Source organism: Tyto alba, unplaced genomic scaffold (genome assembly GCF_018691265.1).
Source record: "Tyto alba isolate M040663 unplaced genomic scaffold, T.alba_DEE_v4.0 Super-Scaffold_10, whole genome shotgun sequence".
NCBI classification, from domain to species: Eukaryota; Metazoa; Chordata; class Aves; order Strigiformes; family Tytonidae; genus Tyto; species Tyto alba.
The window spans coordinates 23,781,941-23,801,507 of record NW_024881262.1 but is presented as its reverse complement, the minus strand read 5'-3'; the positions used below and the strand labels follow the sequence as shown (position 1 = coordinate 23,801,507).

General features: G+C 36.3%; 1 protein-coding gene across 10 annotated transcripts in view; it reads right to left on the bottom strand.

Annotated features, from left to right (window-relative positions):
• The window catches only part of PER2 (period circadian regulator 2), a 51,089-nt gene that overhangs the window by 12,816 nt on the left and 18,706 nt on the right, over positions 1 to 19,567 (bottom strand). For all 10 annotated transcript variants that reach the window (XM_042795340.1, XM_042795381.1, XM_042795347.1 and 7 more), the window contains 13 exons: positions 16,976 to 17,130; positions 16,338 to 16,459; positions 14,567 to 14,768; positions 12,952 to 13,003; positions 11,446 to 11,588; positions 11,030 to 11,108; positions 5,141 to 5,247; positions 4,364 to 4,517; positions 3,813 to 3,921; positions 3,312 to 3,443; positions 1,708 to 1,804; positions 807 to 963; positions 599 to 723 (listed from right to left, as the gene is read on the bottom strand). In XM_042795340.1, the coding sequence (XP_042651274.1) occupies positions 599 to 723; positions 807 to 963; positions 1,708 to 1,804; positions 3,312 to 3,443; positions 3,813 to 3,921; positions 4,364 to 4,517; positions 5,141 to 5,247; positions 11,030 to 11,108; positions 11,446 to 11,588; positions 12,952 to 13,003; positions 14,567 to 14,768; positions 16,338 to 16,459; positions 16,976 to 17,130 (1,634 nt within the window). The remainder of the gene's footprint in view (positions 1 to 598; positions 724 to 806; positions 964 to 1,707; positions 1,805 to 3,311; positions 3,444 to 3,812; positions 3,922 to 4,363; positions 4,518 to 5,140; positions 5,248 to 11,029; positions 11,109 to 11,445; positions 11,589 to 12,951; positions 13,004 to 14,566; positions 14,769 to 16,337; positions 16,460 to 16,975; positions 17,131 to 19,567) is intronic.

The window sequence follows — 19,567 nt, the reverse complement described above, 5'->3', positions numbered from 1 at the left end:
AACGCTATACTTAAGTCCTAACAAATTAAGCTAATGTTTTTCCTTACAACAGACTTTAGGATAACTATCCTTAGTAACCCTTACCTTTTTTCATGGCTGCACATTTCTTTCAAATGCATTCTTGTGCCTCACACAACACAGAGCAGTCCAACGCTGCATTTTACCCTCCCTTATAATTTTTTAAAAATTTTTTATTTAACATCCACAAAGAAGAAACAAAAGTGTAACATGCATATTTTTGTTGCAATTAATTAGCTGCCAGGTTCTTCAGCTGATTGTTCCTACAAGTCCCACCTGTGAAACAAACTTCACATTTGATAATGATTCAAGTCCTAAAATTCATATTCCTGCTGTATTTTGTACAGTATAAATAAGCTTATTGAACCTACAATCCAAACAGTCAATCAACTACTCAGTATTTTGATTGTTTGGAAGATTTTCATGATAAAAGTTAGATCACGAAACATCTAACACTGAAAAAACAGCTATGAGGTCATGCCGAAGCTACACTTGTCATTATTCTGCAAAGAAATAACATCCAACTAGATGCTAATAAAAAAAAAAGATCAATCAGGAAAAAGCTGTGATGTAGAGATACCTCCTAAGGGCTGTATAACATTATCAGCTGGTTTTTGTTCATGAACTCCAGAATTCAGTGATGCAACACTTGAAGGTTCACATTTTCTTTTTGCTGTACCAGGCACATTACAACTCTCCAAGTACCTAAAATACAATGATTTAACAATATTAGATATGGAAGTCTTAAGTCTAGAGGTCAAGAGTAATTTACACACTGGTTGGTTTACCTGATGACACTGTCCAAACAGCTAATCTGTTGATAAGAATATACAGGTTGTTCTTTCCAAGCCAGCTCTTCAGTAGTCACAGTTTTAGGAGCAGCTGTTGCTGCAGTATCCTTTCCCACTGTATCTTTCACCTGACCAAGAGGACCACTTTGTTTTTCTGTGAAGAGAGATACTGCTATTATGCAATTATAGCATTAAATCCTTGCAAATTCCCCTAAAAGCAAGGGCAAAAATTCTCATTTATACATATTTCTTAACAGGTCACAAGTTAACCACTGTAAAGCAAGTAAGAAGTTTGCGCACTAATGGATGAACTTTGTGTAAATATTTTTCTGTCCTTATGGATTCTTGGAGGTGTGAAGATTAGTTAGGTTGATGCATATGGATCCAAAGGGAATAGATATTATGGCTGTAAGAGAATAGATATCATTAGAGTTGAAACACTCACAGTATGAGCACAACTCTAGTTTTATAACAAATTACTAGAACAATAACCTATTAATTTATGCAGAATTTAAATCTCATTAGTAAGATTTTAATTTATCGACTTAAAAATTCCCAAGGTTACAATGCAAACAGGAAAGACAACATCCACAACATTTTGCTCCACCTAACAGAAAAGAAAATGTTTGACTTGCATGAAAACATGAGCTACAATTAAGGTATTTCAGAACAACAGCTTTAGGACAGGCCTTAACTGTTTGTTATACCATTATCAATTCAGATATAGCTGAACATGATATTTTCCTGAACACAGTGGAGAGACATGGGACAATATAATTTTAATTGATAAAAATGCTTCTTTGTCCATAGATTAGAACTATACTAGAAAAAAATCCTACTGTCATGTTATAAAAGACACCAGCACAATAGACTAATACTTAACTTGTTAATATCTTACCTGCAAAAGACTCTCTTTTATATTCCAGTTTCGCTTTATTGTCAGTGAAAATACGCTGTCCTTTATTTTTGACCTTACGGACTACCTGACAAACCTCCTGAAAGCAAGTAATTAAAAATAGTTATTACAAAATTCTGATATAAAACATCATGCATAGTGATTCCACAGTAAACTAAATCTAACCTTAGTTAATCTGTATTTTATAATTAGTTTGATCACAGGAGAAATCCTGATGTATAGAATTTTATTGTACAGCAGCAGAATCTTGGGAATTGGAAAGAGAGGAAATTTAAAGTATGTTTTTTGTGCACGATTACTCTATTTTGTTAAATAGGGTTGAATGACTTGGATAGGAAAATATAAAGATACATTACAAAGATGACTTGAGAAAAAAACCCCAAACCAACAAACAGTATCACTTGGTAAACAAAATAGGGCTGCTAAGACTAAGAACATTTTGTGCTAGAAGTTTAACCAAACACTGACAGGATGTGATAGAACTACAGTATAAGTCTTCTCTATCTGTGGAAATAATGAAGGAAAGATAGGTATCTACTTCCCTCAAAACCAAGATCTCCTTTTCTACACTACTTTTCTACATAGCTCCAAAATGTAATACATTACCTGTTAAAAGAAAAAAAAAAAAATCCAGAGACTTAATCTGCTTAAGCCACTAGTGTTTAAGGACTGAAAGCCAGAAAAGTGACCACCTTGGCAAAAATCTGCCATGACTGATCCCAGAAGCAGGATTCAGATTTGGAAAAGTTAATCTATAAGCCATATAACTAAGTAAAGGAAAATTTTGGCTTTCAGAATTAAATGCAACTCAGTGAGCTGCAACAAATTTGGGAAGAATAACGGAAAAGCCAAAATGATTAGAGATATTAAAAGGTGCAGTTCCTTTGACTGCATCTATATTCAGTACTTTACTGTCTGTCTGATTTACTTTGCCTATGGAATAGTTCTGTTAAGCATAGGCACAAATTTAACACTGCTGTTTTGTTCAGACTAATGGAATTTAAAAAGTTACATCTCACTATCAACTAGATGTAGCAATGGCCCAATCTACAGTAAAGCTAAGTTTTCAGCTCAAAAAATTTTGTATTTTATTCCATTCCATATTATATAGTGTATTTTTACAACATAAAAAGCGATCAAGGTCAAGCTATCACTTTGTTATGCAGGTATTACTACATTTTACCTTCTTAGTTTCATTTGGGAAAACAGAAATTACAGACTTTCCCCTTTACAAAGAAGCTGCTTTCAAATATCCAAATGGTTTTCCCAGAAACATAGCATATAACATAACGGACATTAGAGTAAGTTAACACACTGAAAAGGTTTAAGTTCTTCATATACACCGACTTTCACACCTGTAACTGTGCTTCAGTACCCTGAGACTTCATCTACACTAGAAATGTTTACTCCCCTAGACAGGAAGTGTTTTTCCACATTAAACAAAAAAGAAAGATTACTTTTTCCTTATATCTTCTTCCATTCCTAATTTGAAAGAGTTATGTCAAAAGTAAAAAAAAAAAAGCAACACTACCACTTTTACTAGTTTGTTTTGTGCCACATACTTGAATATGAAAAACCAAACCTACTGGTTTATCCTTTTGAGTGTCTTCATTATTATTTCCTGTGCTGTCACTGGAGGATGCCACACTCATTAAGTGCTCATGTGAACCATTGCTACCTAGACTTCCATAGCCACTGGATCCACTGTTGTGTACAGGCTGTTAACAACAACAAAATTATATATACACACACATATATCTCAGCACATCAGCTTTAAACAAAACTGAAATTATTACCAGTAATTCCATGCGAGGAATAAAGGTTATCTTTTAGGGTGGGTTTGGTTTTGGTTTTTGCTTGTTTGTTTTTGTGAGGACTCCATAGCTGCAATAAATCCTTAAAATACCAACTAGAGCTTTAACATAGTTCAGTAAATCTTGTATGGTAATCACGAGTGGAAGTAATTTCCAGAATTGTAGCCAGAAATTCCAGTATAGTAGTAGACGGCTAAACAAGATGTCAAACAAAGATAAACACCCTTTCTTCAGTGGGAAATGAAAAAGGTAGAATTAAAGCATATACTGTACCTGCAATAACAGCCGATATATTTGCTCAGTGATTTCCTGAACACTGGGATGAAGGATTCTATCCTCTGTATAGTTGGGAGCGGCAAAGACATCTTCATTTAAGGGACCCCTGCATAAGCCAAACATATGCCAGCTCATTACAAATGCAAGTACTTCAATCACAGAGAGATCACAACTTCAATTTACCATCTATATACAGTAAACAAAATCTGATGCTTATTCTATTGCATTGGCAATCTTCCAATATGATAATTATATACCCTTACTCACTTTGAGCATGACTTCCCTCTTCTGAAGCAACTCTTGACAGTATTGGCAGAATTTTAAGGACTTCATATTTCTTTTTAAAGTAGTTACTACATCACAAACCCCAGATTTAAGGAGGAAGCAATTTGTAAGTGTGATTCCACCCTTTCGCCCCCCATCCCACTCCAAAAATCTTTAATGTATTTCTTAAGGATCACTAAGTAATCCTGAGGGGAAGGAAACTAAAAAAAAAAAAGCCCAAATAAATAAATAAATCTGAAAGTCCGAACAATTTATTGACTTACGTCCTAACTTTGTGTCTTCCAATAATAAATGAAACTTTTCGACTCCAAGGGTTGATGAAACTGGACCAGCTAGTGTCCATAGTTATGTAGTCTCCGTTTCTAGTGCAAAACCTGATTGGTGAATAGTCAAAAGGCTGTCCTCCATACTGAAGTACTGTAATGACAAATGAAAAAAGAAATTTCAGATTAATATTTGCACAATTCTACTTAATGATTCAGGATTTTACAATTAATTTCAAAGGAGAAAGATGATATTTGAAGGAACAAATACCAGGTACCTCCATACATTTTAGAAATGCTGAACTATCAGCATAAGCAGACCTTCACAACTTTCTGGACTATGTCAAGAAAATCACCTTCAGAACACAAGCTGAAGGTGACTGAAAAAACAGCTTTACACCTTCAAAGTTTAACAAATTAACATTGCCAGGATGGCTCTTATTTTCTTCTATATATAATAAGAAAGATTACCATTTAAAGTATGACAACCTCTACCACTGCATTCTCCAGAAATTTTTCTTTATGTATGAAATATTAATTTACAGTCAATTTGTTTACAGCAGACATCTGCTTCATATCAAACATGAAATTGAGTGATTTTGTATTTTCATCTATTTGAATTATGAATCAAGTTGTAAAGGATTCAGTATTTACTTGCAGAAAAATTCACAATTACAATTAATTTTCACCTCCTACTTGCTGAGGTCTTCGTAGTCATTACTATTAACTCTTAGAAAAAAAAAATTTCTATTTTTTCCACAGTAAAAGATTACATACTTTTTTTGTGAATTGCTAGCATTAAGGGTCTGTCATTTGGGTGAAGATGCACCAAGACTGGTGTTCCTATTAAGTCCTGAGGTAGGTATCCCAACAGAGGTACTGCTCTGGGGAAAGAAAAACAAATTAAAAAAATCAAGTGGAATAAACATATATTTAATCTTTAAAATGTTTCCATTTTAAGTTTTCTTCACTCTTTTTCCTGTAAAGAGAATGAATAATTTTAAGTTTGAGGAAACAGCAGTGCCAACTTTATAGCAGTAGTACTCTCTGAACAAGAGGGGTTTTGTTCATTTGGTGGGGTTTTTTTTTTTGGTAACTTTACAAAACAACATGATCAGACCAAACCAAGGAGTTTTCTACAGCGGTTTTGTCTTTTCACTGCTGCCTTAATCTAGAAGATAATTATTCACCCTAATTTTAAAAGAGCATTAATAAAATTTAATCTTGTAAAACTCTCAAGTAGGTAAATAGTACCCCAATCTATGGGCTGCAAGCCAAGGCTAAGCATCACACGATTACTATAGCTGGACTAGCAACAGGGTAGTTGACTAGGACTCAAGGAAACTTTCTCACAGGCAGATTAAGAGTTCAACTCAAATCAGCTGGAAGGAGGCAAGCTTATTAATTAAAACAGACAATTAAAAGTAATGTTACTGAATTCCCGCACATTATCAGTGACCACTTCTGACGATGTGAATGACTAATTTATGTGCTAAAATAATTTTCATTGATCATTTAAAGCATTACAGAGAAAGAGTGGAAGTTCACAAATGTCAGTTTGCACCTTACCCTGAAAGCTAACTGCCAAAAACATGGTTTGGAAAAAAAAAAAAAAAAAAAAAAAAAAAAAGCATTAAGTTTATACAACTCAGTAATGTTTAAGAAGTTGCCAGATGCCAGCAAGTTATCTTGTAAACTCAAAGAACCTTATACCTTCCACTTAGCCCCATTCACTGACAAAGACCCTGGAGCAGAAAGATACTCAGGTATCTGAATAGCTCTAATGAAGGAATTGACTGCAGTGCACCAACAAAGGATCTGTGCCATGTGGGAACTCAAAAGCATTCCGGAACAAATGCCTTCAGCACTGCATTTCCAATAACCCATTGGAACTGGATCAGTTCCCCAAAACATCAAACATACCCTTCTGGCAAACAGGCTTAGATATTCAGGGGAAGATAAGAATAGCAACTAATGTCTTATTATTGAAGCCGTTAGTTAAATGAGTCTTAAAAGCTTGTGGATGATCTAAAGCAATAACTTTACAAAGCTGAAACTGGCATTAAACTCATACCAAATCACATAATTTTGACACGTTGACATTTAAAAATGCTGCCAAGTTCAAAACACATAAGAAAAGTTACACTGCTAGTGGAGTTTAAAGTACCAATCAACTCTGAATGACTTCAGTTAGGACTTAATCAAATGATGCTTTAAGAAGTAGAAGAAAACACCAGTTTTCATTTGTACTGTTCCTATTCTTTGCTACCTACTTATGAAAGCCTGGCAAACTCTACATTTGTGCTGCAACAGAATACCTACCTTAAAAGGGATCAAATTTTAAACTACTGTTTATTAACCTAGTTATAAAGCAAAATACAAATTCAGACAATGCTATGCAAATTAAAAAAAAAATTCCCCTACACATTTTTATACTGATATGAAGATTCCTGGGAGAGTCAGAGATCTATAATATAAAACCAATGAGACTGAGCTGATGAAGATGAGGTTAAGGGATGATCCAGGATCTTCCCACAACTATTGGAAAGAGGGGTTACAAAGATAGAGTTAAATTTTCTTGGTGGTGCCAGACAATAAAACTATGGGCAATGGCTCCAGATTGCAGTCTGGAAAGCTTATGCAGGATGTTAGGAAAAGTTTAACAAAGCGAGCAGTGCAACACAAGAGCAGTTTCCCCATACTGACTGTGTAATCTCTGTGCTTGGTGGTTTTCAGGCATTACTGAGACAAGGTCACAGCTGACCTAACCTACAACTGAGCAAGTTTCATTTCAAGAGAAAGGCTGGAACATACCTCTGGCAGTCCCTTCTAACCAGCATTTCTGCAATCATCTAATGCTGTATTGGAGATGACTTAATTTACTATCCACGAGAGGCAGTACCTCAGCATCATTATGCTTCCTCATAATGAATAACTCAAAATAATTCAGAGTTTAAGTTAATAAACTTATTTTATGAATATAAATGCACATATGGCGTAAAGAATAGCTGATGAGAAGAGGCAGCAAGTTCAGTTTGTGTTTTATAGAATGACATTTGGAGTGTCAAAACAACATGAATAAGAAGTCTCTTAATATTCTTACTGCAAGTTAAATCGTAAACTGCTTTTAATTCATTTATTAAGATCACTCCACTGTGAACCGTATAGAACTCCTCAGACCTATTATACACATCAATATCAAATACATTTAAAAGAAATATATACAGGAATGTTCCATTTAATTTCAGGAAAATATTTATTTTTACTTAACATATTCTGCACAGAGCTCCACTTGCAGAGTTAGGACAAATAAGCATTTTTCCAACCCATGAACACATACTGATTACAGAAATTAACTTTATTTTATGCAAGTCAGGCCACAGTTTCAGCATTAGATTATGAACAATTCTCACTTGACAGCAGGTGTTCAGCTGTATATTTTTAAATATTAGACTCCGCTTTCTCTAAGAATCTATTGGTTTGTGTATTCCACTTAACCCTGGAGAGCTTAAGAGTAATAAGCTGCATATGCATATCTTGGTAAGCATTTATCTGGCTGCCAGTGCTCTCAGAAGCAAAGTCCTAATATCAGACCAAGATCTAATCAACCCTCAGTGTGAGTGTTCAAAAATGGTATTTGAGAATAAGTGGTAATACCTTACTAACAGGAAAGCTTTCATAGTAGCCATAGAGAAAGGATTTACTGTAGTCATTCCACCCAAGTCCGAGAATAAGGGCAGAGCTCTCCATTCAGTAATCTTGCCATTTCTGTTAAGTGACTGGAAATAAACGAGCTGGGAGTGCATGGAGGAAGGGAAGCTTTCACATAGTCTAATAGCACAATGTAAAAGATAAACCCACCCTGCAAAGTTGCAGTTGGCTTGGAGCATGTGTGGAAATGAGCGACAGCAAAAAATACATGAAGAGGATAGAACTCTACTGGATTTAGCAGTCCTTTTGTCAACTTAAGCTGTTTAGAGAGACTGTATAAATGATACCACGGAAAAAGTTTGTCAGAATTACATTTGTCTTCTATCCTGCAGGAACTCTTCACACTAAGCCATAATGTCTGCACAAGCCAGGCAAAAATACCTGTACCTTAAAGTCCAAACTTATCCTCACTGATTAGTCATTGTCTTCTACAGTATTCTCCAATAGTTATGTTCTGCAATACTCACTTAATAAAAAAACATGTGTGTTGCAGTAATACTGACATGTCTGACTTCTCTGCAGATAAACTCTCTATAAAGTCAAATAGTATTTTTTTACCTTACTGACTCCAGCTTAGACAAAACTCCCAGTAACCTCCATTCCTTCAATGCCTCTCTTCTGTTTTAAAGATTTTGCCAAAATCAGCATATTTCCACCCAAAAAGATACCACAGAAATCCAAAACTGTCCATTATACTGCTATTCTATCTGCACACATCCTCCCTATCTAGATCTACAAAGACAATTTTAGCATTCTTAGAATGCATAAAAACAAGAGGAGGAGAGAATCTCACAAGTCAGATGCTACTATTGCAACCAACTTAGTTTTCACTAAGGAGAGAGAAAAAAAAAAAAAAAATCCCACATACAGCTCATCAGAAACCATCATGAAAAAAATATCAAATAAAACAAGAGAAGAGGAAGAGAATGGAAGGGAAAAGGTAGCCTGTGTTTTCAACTCAAGAAAAAGTGATTTCTCTTGTCAAGTCTTCAAAACACTACAATATTCCAAAGTGCATCCCTATCCTTAAAAGCTTATTGAGATTATGCAAAGCTTATTTGCTTGTACAAAGCTTTTGACATTTTCCCGCACGACATCCTTGTCTCTAAATCGGAGACATGGGTTTGATGGATGGACCACTCAGTGAATAAGGAATTGACTGGATGGTCACACTCAAAGAGTTGTGGTCAACAGCTCAATGCTTAAGTGGAGAACAGTGACAAGTGACGTTCCTCAGGGGTCAGTGCTGGGACTGGCGCTATTTAACATCTTTGTTGGTGACATGGACAGTGGGATTGATGTACCTTCAAGTTCACCAATGACACCGAGCTGTGTGGTGCGGGAACACGCTGGAGGGCAGGGATGGCATCCAGAGGGACCTGGACAGCCTGGAGAGATGAGCCCATACAGACCTCATCAAGTTCAACAAGGCCAAGTGCAAGGTCCTGCCCACGGGCAACCCCAAGCACAAATCCAGGCTGGGTATGGAGAGCAGCCCTGCGGAGAGGGACTTGGGGGTATTTGGGTTTGGAAAACTACCTGTGAGCCAGCAATGTGCGCTCACAGCCCAGAAACCACCCGTGTGCTGGGCTGCATCATAAGAAATGTGGGCAGCAGGGCGAGGGAGGGGATTCTCCCCCTCTGCTCCACTCTGGGGAGACCCCCCTACAGTGCTGGGGCCAGCTCTGGGGCCCCCAACAGCAGAAGGACACGGACCTGCTCGAGCGGGGCCAGAGGAGGCCATGGAGATTATCAGGGGGCTGGAGAAGCTCCCCTGGGAGGCCAGGCTGAGAGAGTTGGGGGGGTTCAGCCTGGAGAAGAGAAGGCGCCGGGGAGACCTTAGAGCGGCCTCCCAGGGCTTAAAGGGGGGACAGGAAAGGTGGGGAGGGATTCTGGATCAGGGGGTGTGGGGGTAGGACGAGGGGTAATGGTTTTAAACTGCAAGAGGGCAGATTTAGATTAGATCTAGGGAAGAAATTCTTCCCTGTGAGGGTGGTGAGGCGCTGGCCCAGGGTACCCAGAGCAGCTGTGGCTGCCCCCTCCCTGGAAGGGTTCAAGGCCAGGTTGGACGGGGCTGGGAGCCCCCTGGGCTGGGGGAAAGAATCTAAGGGGGTTGGAACTAGATGATCTTTAAGGTCCCTCCCAACTCAAACCATTCTGTGATTATCGTCTCCTCAGTCAAGTCCACTCCTAACTCTGAAGGAGTATCTTCCACTCTTTTCATAGACCCCACATTTCCATAACCTAAACATCTTGTGAAATGCCCCAGGCAAAAGCAAGCCAGAAAACTAAAGGAAAGCTTGGTTTACACCTTAGTTCCTGACCCTCTGTGTATGGTCACTGATGGCTTCTGTTAAAGCAATGTGAAGTCTTCACCAGTAGAATCTGAGGTTTTTGTATAGAAACAGCAGCAAGAACTATGAAAACTAGTTTGAACTGCGAAAAAGATCTAATCTTGAAATTAAAAGACACACCTCTGGCTGTATCTGGGCCAGCCAGAAGTGACAGCAGCATGTTTGTTATTAATTGGATCTTACTTTAAATTAACAAAAAAAAAAAAAAAAAGAAAGAAAAAAAAAAAAAAACACACAAAAAAACCCACCAAACTAAAAACCTCATAAAGGTAATGATTGTTACCACAGGAATTTTGCTGATCATGGGTGCATGGGTGTCACTCATTGAATTTATGTCCAGATTAGCCTCAGGTGGGAGGAAAATGGAAAAAACAAGTTATTATCAGGCAGATAGTTTTCCACTTAAATAAACACAGCGTAATGTGTTTTCTGGCTTAGTGAAAATTGGGGGATGTACTTTTACTTGGGTTAAACACTCTTCAGTAGTCACATAATTTTTTAATCCTGTACAGACATCTTAATTAGATCCTTAAAATACCTGTAAAGATACTGGATAGCTTGCTTATCAGTAATTTAAAAAAGATTATTTTTTGTAAGTTACCTTTCATCTACATCCTGGAACAAACAGGTCGGTGTGTGCGTAGTTGTAAAAATTCTTTTGTCAGGAGGAATTCTGGGTGCTGAGAGAAAAATAAAAGCTGATTAACAAATGAGGTTTTTTGCATACATGACATACTTCAAGCTACATGCTTCTATTAAATACTGAGTAAAGTCTAAAAGTCTAAGAGCATACAGGAAAGCAGCTTGCTAGCTCACAGCCTCTCAGCAAGGGCAGAGAACATAAACAATTATCTTTCACTTTAATAAAACTTGAGATCACTGACAATAACTCATATAGTTGGCTTTCTTAGCCTGAAATTCAGTAGTGCTGCACTACATGGAAATTCCTGTAGCAGAACACACAGGAGTTCTTTCTTTCAAGAAACCAAACTACTCTTTGTGCATTCAAAAGTTTACCTTCATAACCAGAATGTACTTTTTCTGCAAGCAACACACAGCAGAGCTGGTCCTCTGCTATTTCCGGATCTTGCACTTTGATAAGGTAAGGAGTCATCCGAAATGGGTGATAGCAAATCTCATTTTCACGCTCCTTTCCGGCACTAATAATTAAACAGAATTAATTATTTCAACAGATTCATCTTATGCTAAACAAAGTTTTAATTTATCCATTGTAATTTCCTCATGACACAAGGACTGCATGACAGATCCTAAAATAGCACCCAAGAACTCAACTTTCTAAGATTTTTTTTTTCAGTAGAAGAGAAGCTAATTCTGATGGCATCCTTTGCATACGAACTGCAATAAAGAATACGTTGTCCTCTCTACTGCCTGAAATAAAAAGATCCACAATTGCTTTAAATGGAAATTCAATGGCAAAAGAAAACCCCACCTCCTATGATAAATTATTTTGTTGATCCAATAATCTTAATCTGTGACATTATACCCTTCAGAGGAACAAGTTTATAGCTGTATTTTATGAAGACTGCTATATCTCCTCAGTTAAGAGACCTTCTTTTACACACTATTTATCATGATTTAAAAAGAATGAAGACTCAGAAATTCTTGCTTATAACAGTTGTTCACTTAAGAATCCAAAGCATGCTAATGAAAATAATCATTTACACAGTGACCAAAAAAAAAAAAGAGAGTTCAGTTGTGATGAGTTTATAAACAGCACAGCTTTATGAAATTAAAGCTTTCTGAACCAATGTTAATTGGACAAAAGAGTCTACAATAACACCAGCAGTACTTTTACAGTACATCCAATCCAATGCTCTGGAGTAGTACATTGTCTCTAGTGTGTTTCAAGTTTACTCTTACCTTAATGATAAGTATTTGTTTACTCCAGAAGTAATTAAGTAATAGGAGCCACAACTTTTGTTTTTGGAAATGCTACCAGAGAGTCAATAAGCAGCAAGAAATCAAATTGCACAAGAAAGAACACGGAACATATTGCCAGCATTTCCTAAATAAAAGCAATGAAAGGGAGTGGGGGCAGAAAAAGGAGGAAGAAAAGCAAAACAAAAAGGAATTTTGTCATCTAATAACTGCAAAAGAGATAAGTTACCCTCTCTTCTTTCTCTATGCAACATTTGAGATAAATTTAAGACAAGACATTAGTCTTCTAGAACGAAAGAGACTCTAGCAGATGCTGAAGAGAACAGTTCAATTAACACGAACTGCAGATTTTCCATATCAGTATGAGATACCATATCAGCTTCCTTTATAGGGCAAAGATCAATATTCACACTGATTAACTTTTAAGATGCAACCTCCTGAAATCACTTTGCATTTTTCTCTGTAGCTTCTGGGAGTTAATCAGCTGGAGGACCTGAACATTTTGCTCTATGTTCACATTATGAAAAAGTAAGAAACTTACGTACCATATGGTTCTCATAAAAGTCAAATACTTTTGTAATACATGGTTTCATAATGTAACAATTTATAATATTGTTGTCTTACCTGATGCGACAGAAAAACGACTTTTCTTCCATGCAATCCTGGGTGGAAGACTCTAGAAATATTAAACATATTTCATAACAAGTTACAAATTATTACAAGATTATGATATTTGAAACAAGAATTTTTACTTAAGTGATAATGGCTGAATTCTTTAAAAAGTTTATGTTCCCTGAAGTCTCCATGTGTATTTTCTAAACAATCTGCACTATAAGCAACTAAATCCAAATACCACTTAGATTCTGAGGCTGGCATGTGAATCACAGCTGCATGCTTTTTAAGCCTTTTGTCAAAAGCGTATCTAAACAGTTCTCCTGTTTGCACTGTTTACTTTTACCAGCTTTCCCGCTGTACTTTATAGCATTAACCATAAGTGCTTGATTATCTTGGACACCAAAATTTTATCTTTTTCCTAGAAAGGCACTAGGACAGCTAGATCATCAAATCCACTTCCCACCCCCTCCAAAAAAAAAAAAAAAAAAAAAAGGTATTTTTCATGAAGGCTTCCTGTTACCTTTTAAGCCTATTTCCCTTCTTTTCCAGACTAGGTTCAGACTGATTTTCAAGGCAAGCTATGGTCTTTCAAAGACCTCTGTATGCAATACTTTTGCATATTTTATTCAACAGCAGCTGATAGATGGGATAGTGTGCATAGTTCCACTTACTGCATTTTTGAAGCTATACACATACATAATAAAACTACAGAAAATGTTTCAGAAAAAAAATTGCACTACTAAATAGTATCTGTAATTAGAATCAAATAGTCAGGATTCACCATTGACCCTGTTTCGAGCCTGACGTTAAACTAATGACTTGACAAGGTCCTTTTCAACCTGCTTTACGTATGCAGTACTTAGTATATATTTATTGCTAATTGTTTTTTCACATTAAATATGGTTCACACTGACTTATCCTAACAGACTTAGCATACAACGGATTGGAATTTCAAACATTTAGAGCATGCCTTGAATTTCAAGTGTTTGGTTAAAATAGCTGTCAACTATTTCTCAATTCCTAACAGCTGCAGCTACAGTAGTAAACCAATCCTCCCACAAACAAATATTAAGTGCCCTAAGACATCTGATCCTTCACCATTAGCATGCCTAACAATTTTTCTAAGTCTAGAAGAACACAGATATGATTACACTTGGTAAATGCACAGTGATGGTAGCTGAAGTACATCTTTCTGCACTGTAATCAAGGTGTCAAATATTCAAATCATAACCATTTTAAGAGGCAGAATATTATACCCTTTATATGTAAATAAAAGAAATTTTAAAGAAAAACTGTGGTCAGTTAATTGCTAGTAAGAGCGGAAAGCAAACCCACTATTCACCATGAATACCTACTTTGTTTTTATTCATCATTTGGATTAAAGGGACACAGGAACAAATAAACAATGACATTCAGAAGACTTTTAGCCAACAGAGAAGCCTTGCTGATTTATAAAAGTGTGTTACACATCTAGCATTTTTCAGAGATGTTCTAATAATGCATCTGTGTTATATCGTCAAAAAATGATGGAGAAGGATGGAAGGATATCAAAAATCAATTCAATTATTTGCATCTGCATGACTGAAAGAAGGTCAGAGAAATACCTGCTGTTGAGACCACTCACCAGCTCTATTGCAAATATTCCATGATGGTAATCTGTATGGGGTAGTAGAAGTATAGAACACACTGACATCCTGAGGTGCCAAGAACTCCACGAATTTGGCATTTTTAAAATAACCCCTCTTACAGCGGAGAATAGAAGTAGCTTGATCAGATATGTACAAAATTTTCCCAGTAATCAAAGAAACAGCTACAGCAAACATATCCTAAAAACAAAAATCTCTAATTATTTAGACAGTTTAAAACAATTCTTCAATCCAGTATGTCTGTCTTAGAAAAACACTTAAGATATAAAAGCATTAATAAGTTCAAAATAAAAATTAAGGAAATAGTGTTAAACTGCATCTGCTTAGGGAGCAATAAACTAAAATTAATCTGCTTATGAAGACACAGACAGTAAACTTTTTAAACTATGCAGTAAGAATAATATGCTAGCATCCTACTGTGTTAGAAGCCCTAAATGTCATTGCCTAAAATTTTATGATGCAGAATGAATTTACAAATTAAGGATTTAAAAGCTTCCAGCTATAAAACTGCATATTTTCCTTGTGCTTGTTACAAGCATATTTTACATGTATGAAATCTAGCTGTTTTGTGAAAGGCTGTTTATGTTAGCTTGTCTCATCTACTGCAAAATGAAAAAAGATGCTCTAAACAACTTGGTAAAAAAATGAGTAGACAGGTAGGAAAAACTCCCACACAACCATACACACACTCCACTTGGATCATTTCATTTTGTTTTCCTTCTTGACACAGAAGAGCTTCCTGCATCATAGCCTTCAGTGCTCTATCTGCTATACACAAACTTGAGAGCTGTCATCCGAATACCAGTTTCACAAACTCAGATGCTTCAGATCAAGTGAACAATGTTTATGATATCTGGCTGAAGTCCTCAGCTGTCCTCTAGACTTCTTATTTATTTTACCTTGTGGGCAACCTCAAGTATTCACAGATACAACAAAACCCACCTACGCCAAACAAGGGAACATGCCCCATCATGCCATTATTTTATTGATTTCAGAACTTCATACATTCAGGCAGAGGCTTCAGGGAAAAAAAAAAAATAGTGGAACACAGACTAATGGGTTTAGATGCAATTATTTTTTGAAAACTCCATAACAAACCCCTAAAACACTGGAAATGTGGAGAATAAGTTAAAAAATTCAGACTATCATTTCACTGCTAAGAACTACTTTGACTATCATAGTTGTTCCTGCCTAAACAAGACAACACAGTATCACTGGATCACACAGTAAGCCTACACCAGTTGCAAAGATTATCAAATGCTAAGGAAGAAGACACAATACAATGATTCCAACACTTTCACCACCTTTCAGTCACCTTAACACACAGAACTGAACAACACATCAAAAAAACCCTGCTGATAATGATAAGCTGAAACAATTCAGTGTGCCTTGACTAAAATTTAGAAATAATTACTTTCCAACTTTAGCAGGTGTTCTAAAATGAAAACTAGTTATGTGTCTCAGTGCATTATATCACACCGTTACCTCTAAGAACAAGGTACAATTCAGAGGACCAAGGAGTTAAGACTACTTATTTCCACCTAACTGGCAGAAAGAAGATCAAGGTGTTACTGGCAAAGTCTGCAAAGGCTCAGAGTTTCTACTCAACATCCTCTGGAAGGCAAACCCCAGCATCTTCAGTTTGTTGGCCTAGCTACCAGCTCTTACCTTGTAAAAAGGCGGCATGCCTGAGAATTCCAGTTCAGAAAACATTTTCAATACACTGTAGATTTGGGTTGCCATACTCACCGCATTTTTCATGATGTATTCTGAGGTTATAGTCTCAACTTCTTCCACAGTGTAAGATGACACATTGAGTCCAGCAGGCTGGGATTCATTAATCATCAACAATTGGTAATACTCCTCATTGGCTACATAAGAATATTAAACAACTTATATTCAGAATTTAAAATCTCATTAATAAACATCTAGCCTGGAACCAGTAAATGGTTGAAATGGTTTTTTTTCCTCATAAGCACAGAATGGGCAATTGGGAAATCTAGGTACTATTCCAAATTAGTTTTTCCTCAATAAAGCTTCCTCATCAGTAACCCAAGTAAATTCAACCTTTGTATACTCATATGTGGTGATCAAATATTTTGGTCTGTTTGACAGTTCAAATAGTATGAAATTATACATTGTTTTCAAATTTATTTTCTAACTCAACAAAGTATCAGTAAAATATCAAGCATCTAGAGAGCTGCTTTAAGTCCCAAAGGAACACAAGTCAACAAAGCCAATAAATGGGAACACCGTGAAAACATCTGCTTGAGAGGTTTTCAAATATAATAAACTTAGCTTTACACAGACAATCACATTTAAATTCCATTTGAAATGTTTAATTTTATCCAGGTTGGCATTACCTAGGTAGTATCATACTTGATTACCTTTAACTTGTTTAATGCTTTTAAGGGCGTATTTCAACGTTGTTAGGACACTAGATTTGCCTTTAATTCTCTTTTCAGAAGGAAGATGAGCTTTCAGCTCTTGTAATGTTTTCAGCAATTCCTTTTGTGTTTTGGCTTTAGTTGACTGCTCACTACTGTAAGATTAAAAACAAAAAATAAAATTTCATTTGAGTGCTTGAAGTGACACACCATCCTCATAGAAGCCCAAATATACTTTGACACTTGTCACGTACCTAAGTTTGTACAGCTAGCCACATTAACTTTTCCAATATTTAATATCAACATTCAGAACTTACAATAATTCTTAAATTAACTAGAATCATTTAAAATTAAAGATTTACCACCAACCGAAGTCTTATTGTAAAGTGTACCCTGTATGTGCAGCAGTACATATACCCAAGAACCAGAGAACTTTTTTTTTTTTTTAATTTGCCAGTCTCCCTCCTCCCTTTTTAGGGGTATTTTCCTTAGTTCCTTTCAAATTCAAACTCATAGAAACGTTCATGGACTTCAAAGGAGAGAAGCAGGAGGTCCAATTCAAATCTTCACCTCCTGTTTAAGCAGGTTCTCATAAGAAAGGTCCCTGAAAAGGGAATGGCAGTGGGAGAGCATCAAGTTAACAAAACAGAGAAATCCTTGGAACAGTGTATCACAGTTAAGCACAGCAATACATTAAATAAGATCAGGAACCTTGACTAAATATATAGGGTTAAGAATCAGAGGAGTCTGGAGACATAAATTGCATTCAGATTTCTCAGGTGCATGTTCAGAAGTGTGGTTTCAGTGTAGAAGGTCAAACTACAGAGATTATCAGTGCCAATGTCAGAAAATTATTGCCTTCCTTTGCAGTTCCTGGTATCTCTCCCCATGATTAAGAGGTGCTGACAAAATCAAAAAGGAAGAGGAAAAGGAGGTAAGAAGAGGGAGGATGACAAAAATGGGTAGCAGTTAAAATAAAAAAAATCACCTCTCTCATTGTGGTAGATTTTAAAAGTTGATCAGTCACAACAATCAAAATTATTCTAAAGCTTTTTTTAAAGTTTCCTGAAAATAAATTTTTTCCCATCAAAAGAAAGGTCTTCTCTTACCACTTTACTGTCATAGCTGGTAGTCTCTAAGAAGTTACCCTAACAGAAGAAACAATAGTCTTGGCAACTGCACTGCACTGTCTGAAGTGCTCAATAAAGTGGCTTCAGCTTGCAGGTAATTTTCAAGAGGATTTCTGAACATTTTTCTGGAAAGTTTGAAAAGTTCTTCAGGTAGATCAATCATCTGACAGGTATTGTATTCCACCAAAAATGCTTGGTGAAAAAGTGACAAAGCTGGCTTCTACTAGAGAATATACATTGTTCTTGCTTACATCACCATGTACTATGAGAAACATAGCATTCATTTAATCGTTAGTCATCTTGTACTGAGAAATAATGACAAGGGATAAGAAAAAAAGAATATAGTACTCCCTTGGGAAGCATTATGTTCATGATGTATATTAAAATCATATCTACAACATGGCTTGACAGTTTGGACTGATGAAATCAAACAGGGCCTTGTTAACAGAAGAACCCTCTGCTGGCAGTAGGGAAGAAGAAAGAGGGAAAAGATTATGAAATAACTGAGCATACTGTTGTTTTTTTACTCTGAGTACGCTTCATGAGTGGTCAGACTTTTGCAAGAAAATAAATCTTTCCAAATTAGCCTACAGCAGCAGGAAATATAGAAGATGGGCCTCCTTGGGAAATAAGTTTCACAACTCAAAAATGTTTTTCCAAAGATCAGTCGCATCAGGCACAGTAGCCACAGGGAAGACATGACTTGCAGGGGGACAGAATAAGCAAGTTCCATAAAGATAGGAGCTTTCCATTTTGCTTTATGTGGACAGTGAACTGGAAAGGTACCTACAGATATTAAACTAAGTAGTTGGTTGGTGCCAATACTGAATCCAAAGTCCAATAGTCTTTGAATCGAAAACTAAACCTATGGCTTATCAGCCTCTGTTAGTCTTTTCCTTAAAGGTCATTCTCCAGATATCCTCAGTCTCCCATTCCCAAAAGATGATCAGATTCTGCTCTGTAACACTCTAGCACTGTGCCTGACAGCTGGGGAAAACTCTGTACCACCTGGATTCCTATTTATTTCTAAGTAGAGAATAATGAATGAAATTTAAAACAAAGAGGCATCAGAAAAACTCTAATAAAAAAAAAAAAACAAAAATCTTGCAGCAAAGAAAATGGAATCAACATGAAAGCAAGATTAAGAAATGCCTTTGGTTCACTTTGTCTTTCATACTAAGGATCATGAGCCCCAGAACAAAATTTCCAATGGAAAATACAGCAAGGAACATCTCCAGGTGCCTGAAAAGCAGACACAGAAAATAAGTTCCTCAAGCGCGAAATGGTGCAAAGGGGTAATTTTAATTTACCACTCTCTAGGAACTGCATCAGGTAGAAACACTTTCAGGTAGGTACATGTAGATAGGAGTTGTCACATCAGCATGTGATAGCTAAATATCCTTGATCTGCTCAGCATCATGTTTTGGTCTCCTGATCAGAAGCTAACTTAAAAAAAAAAAAA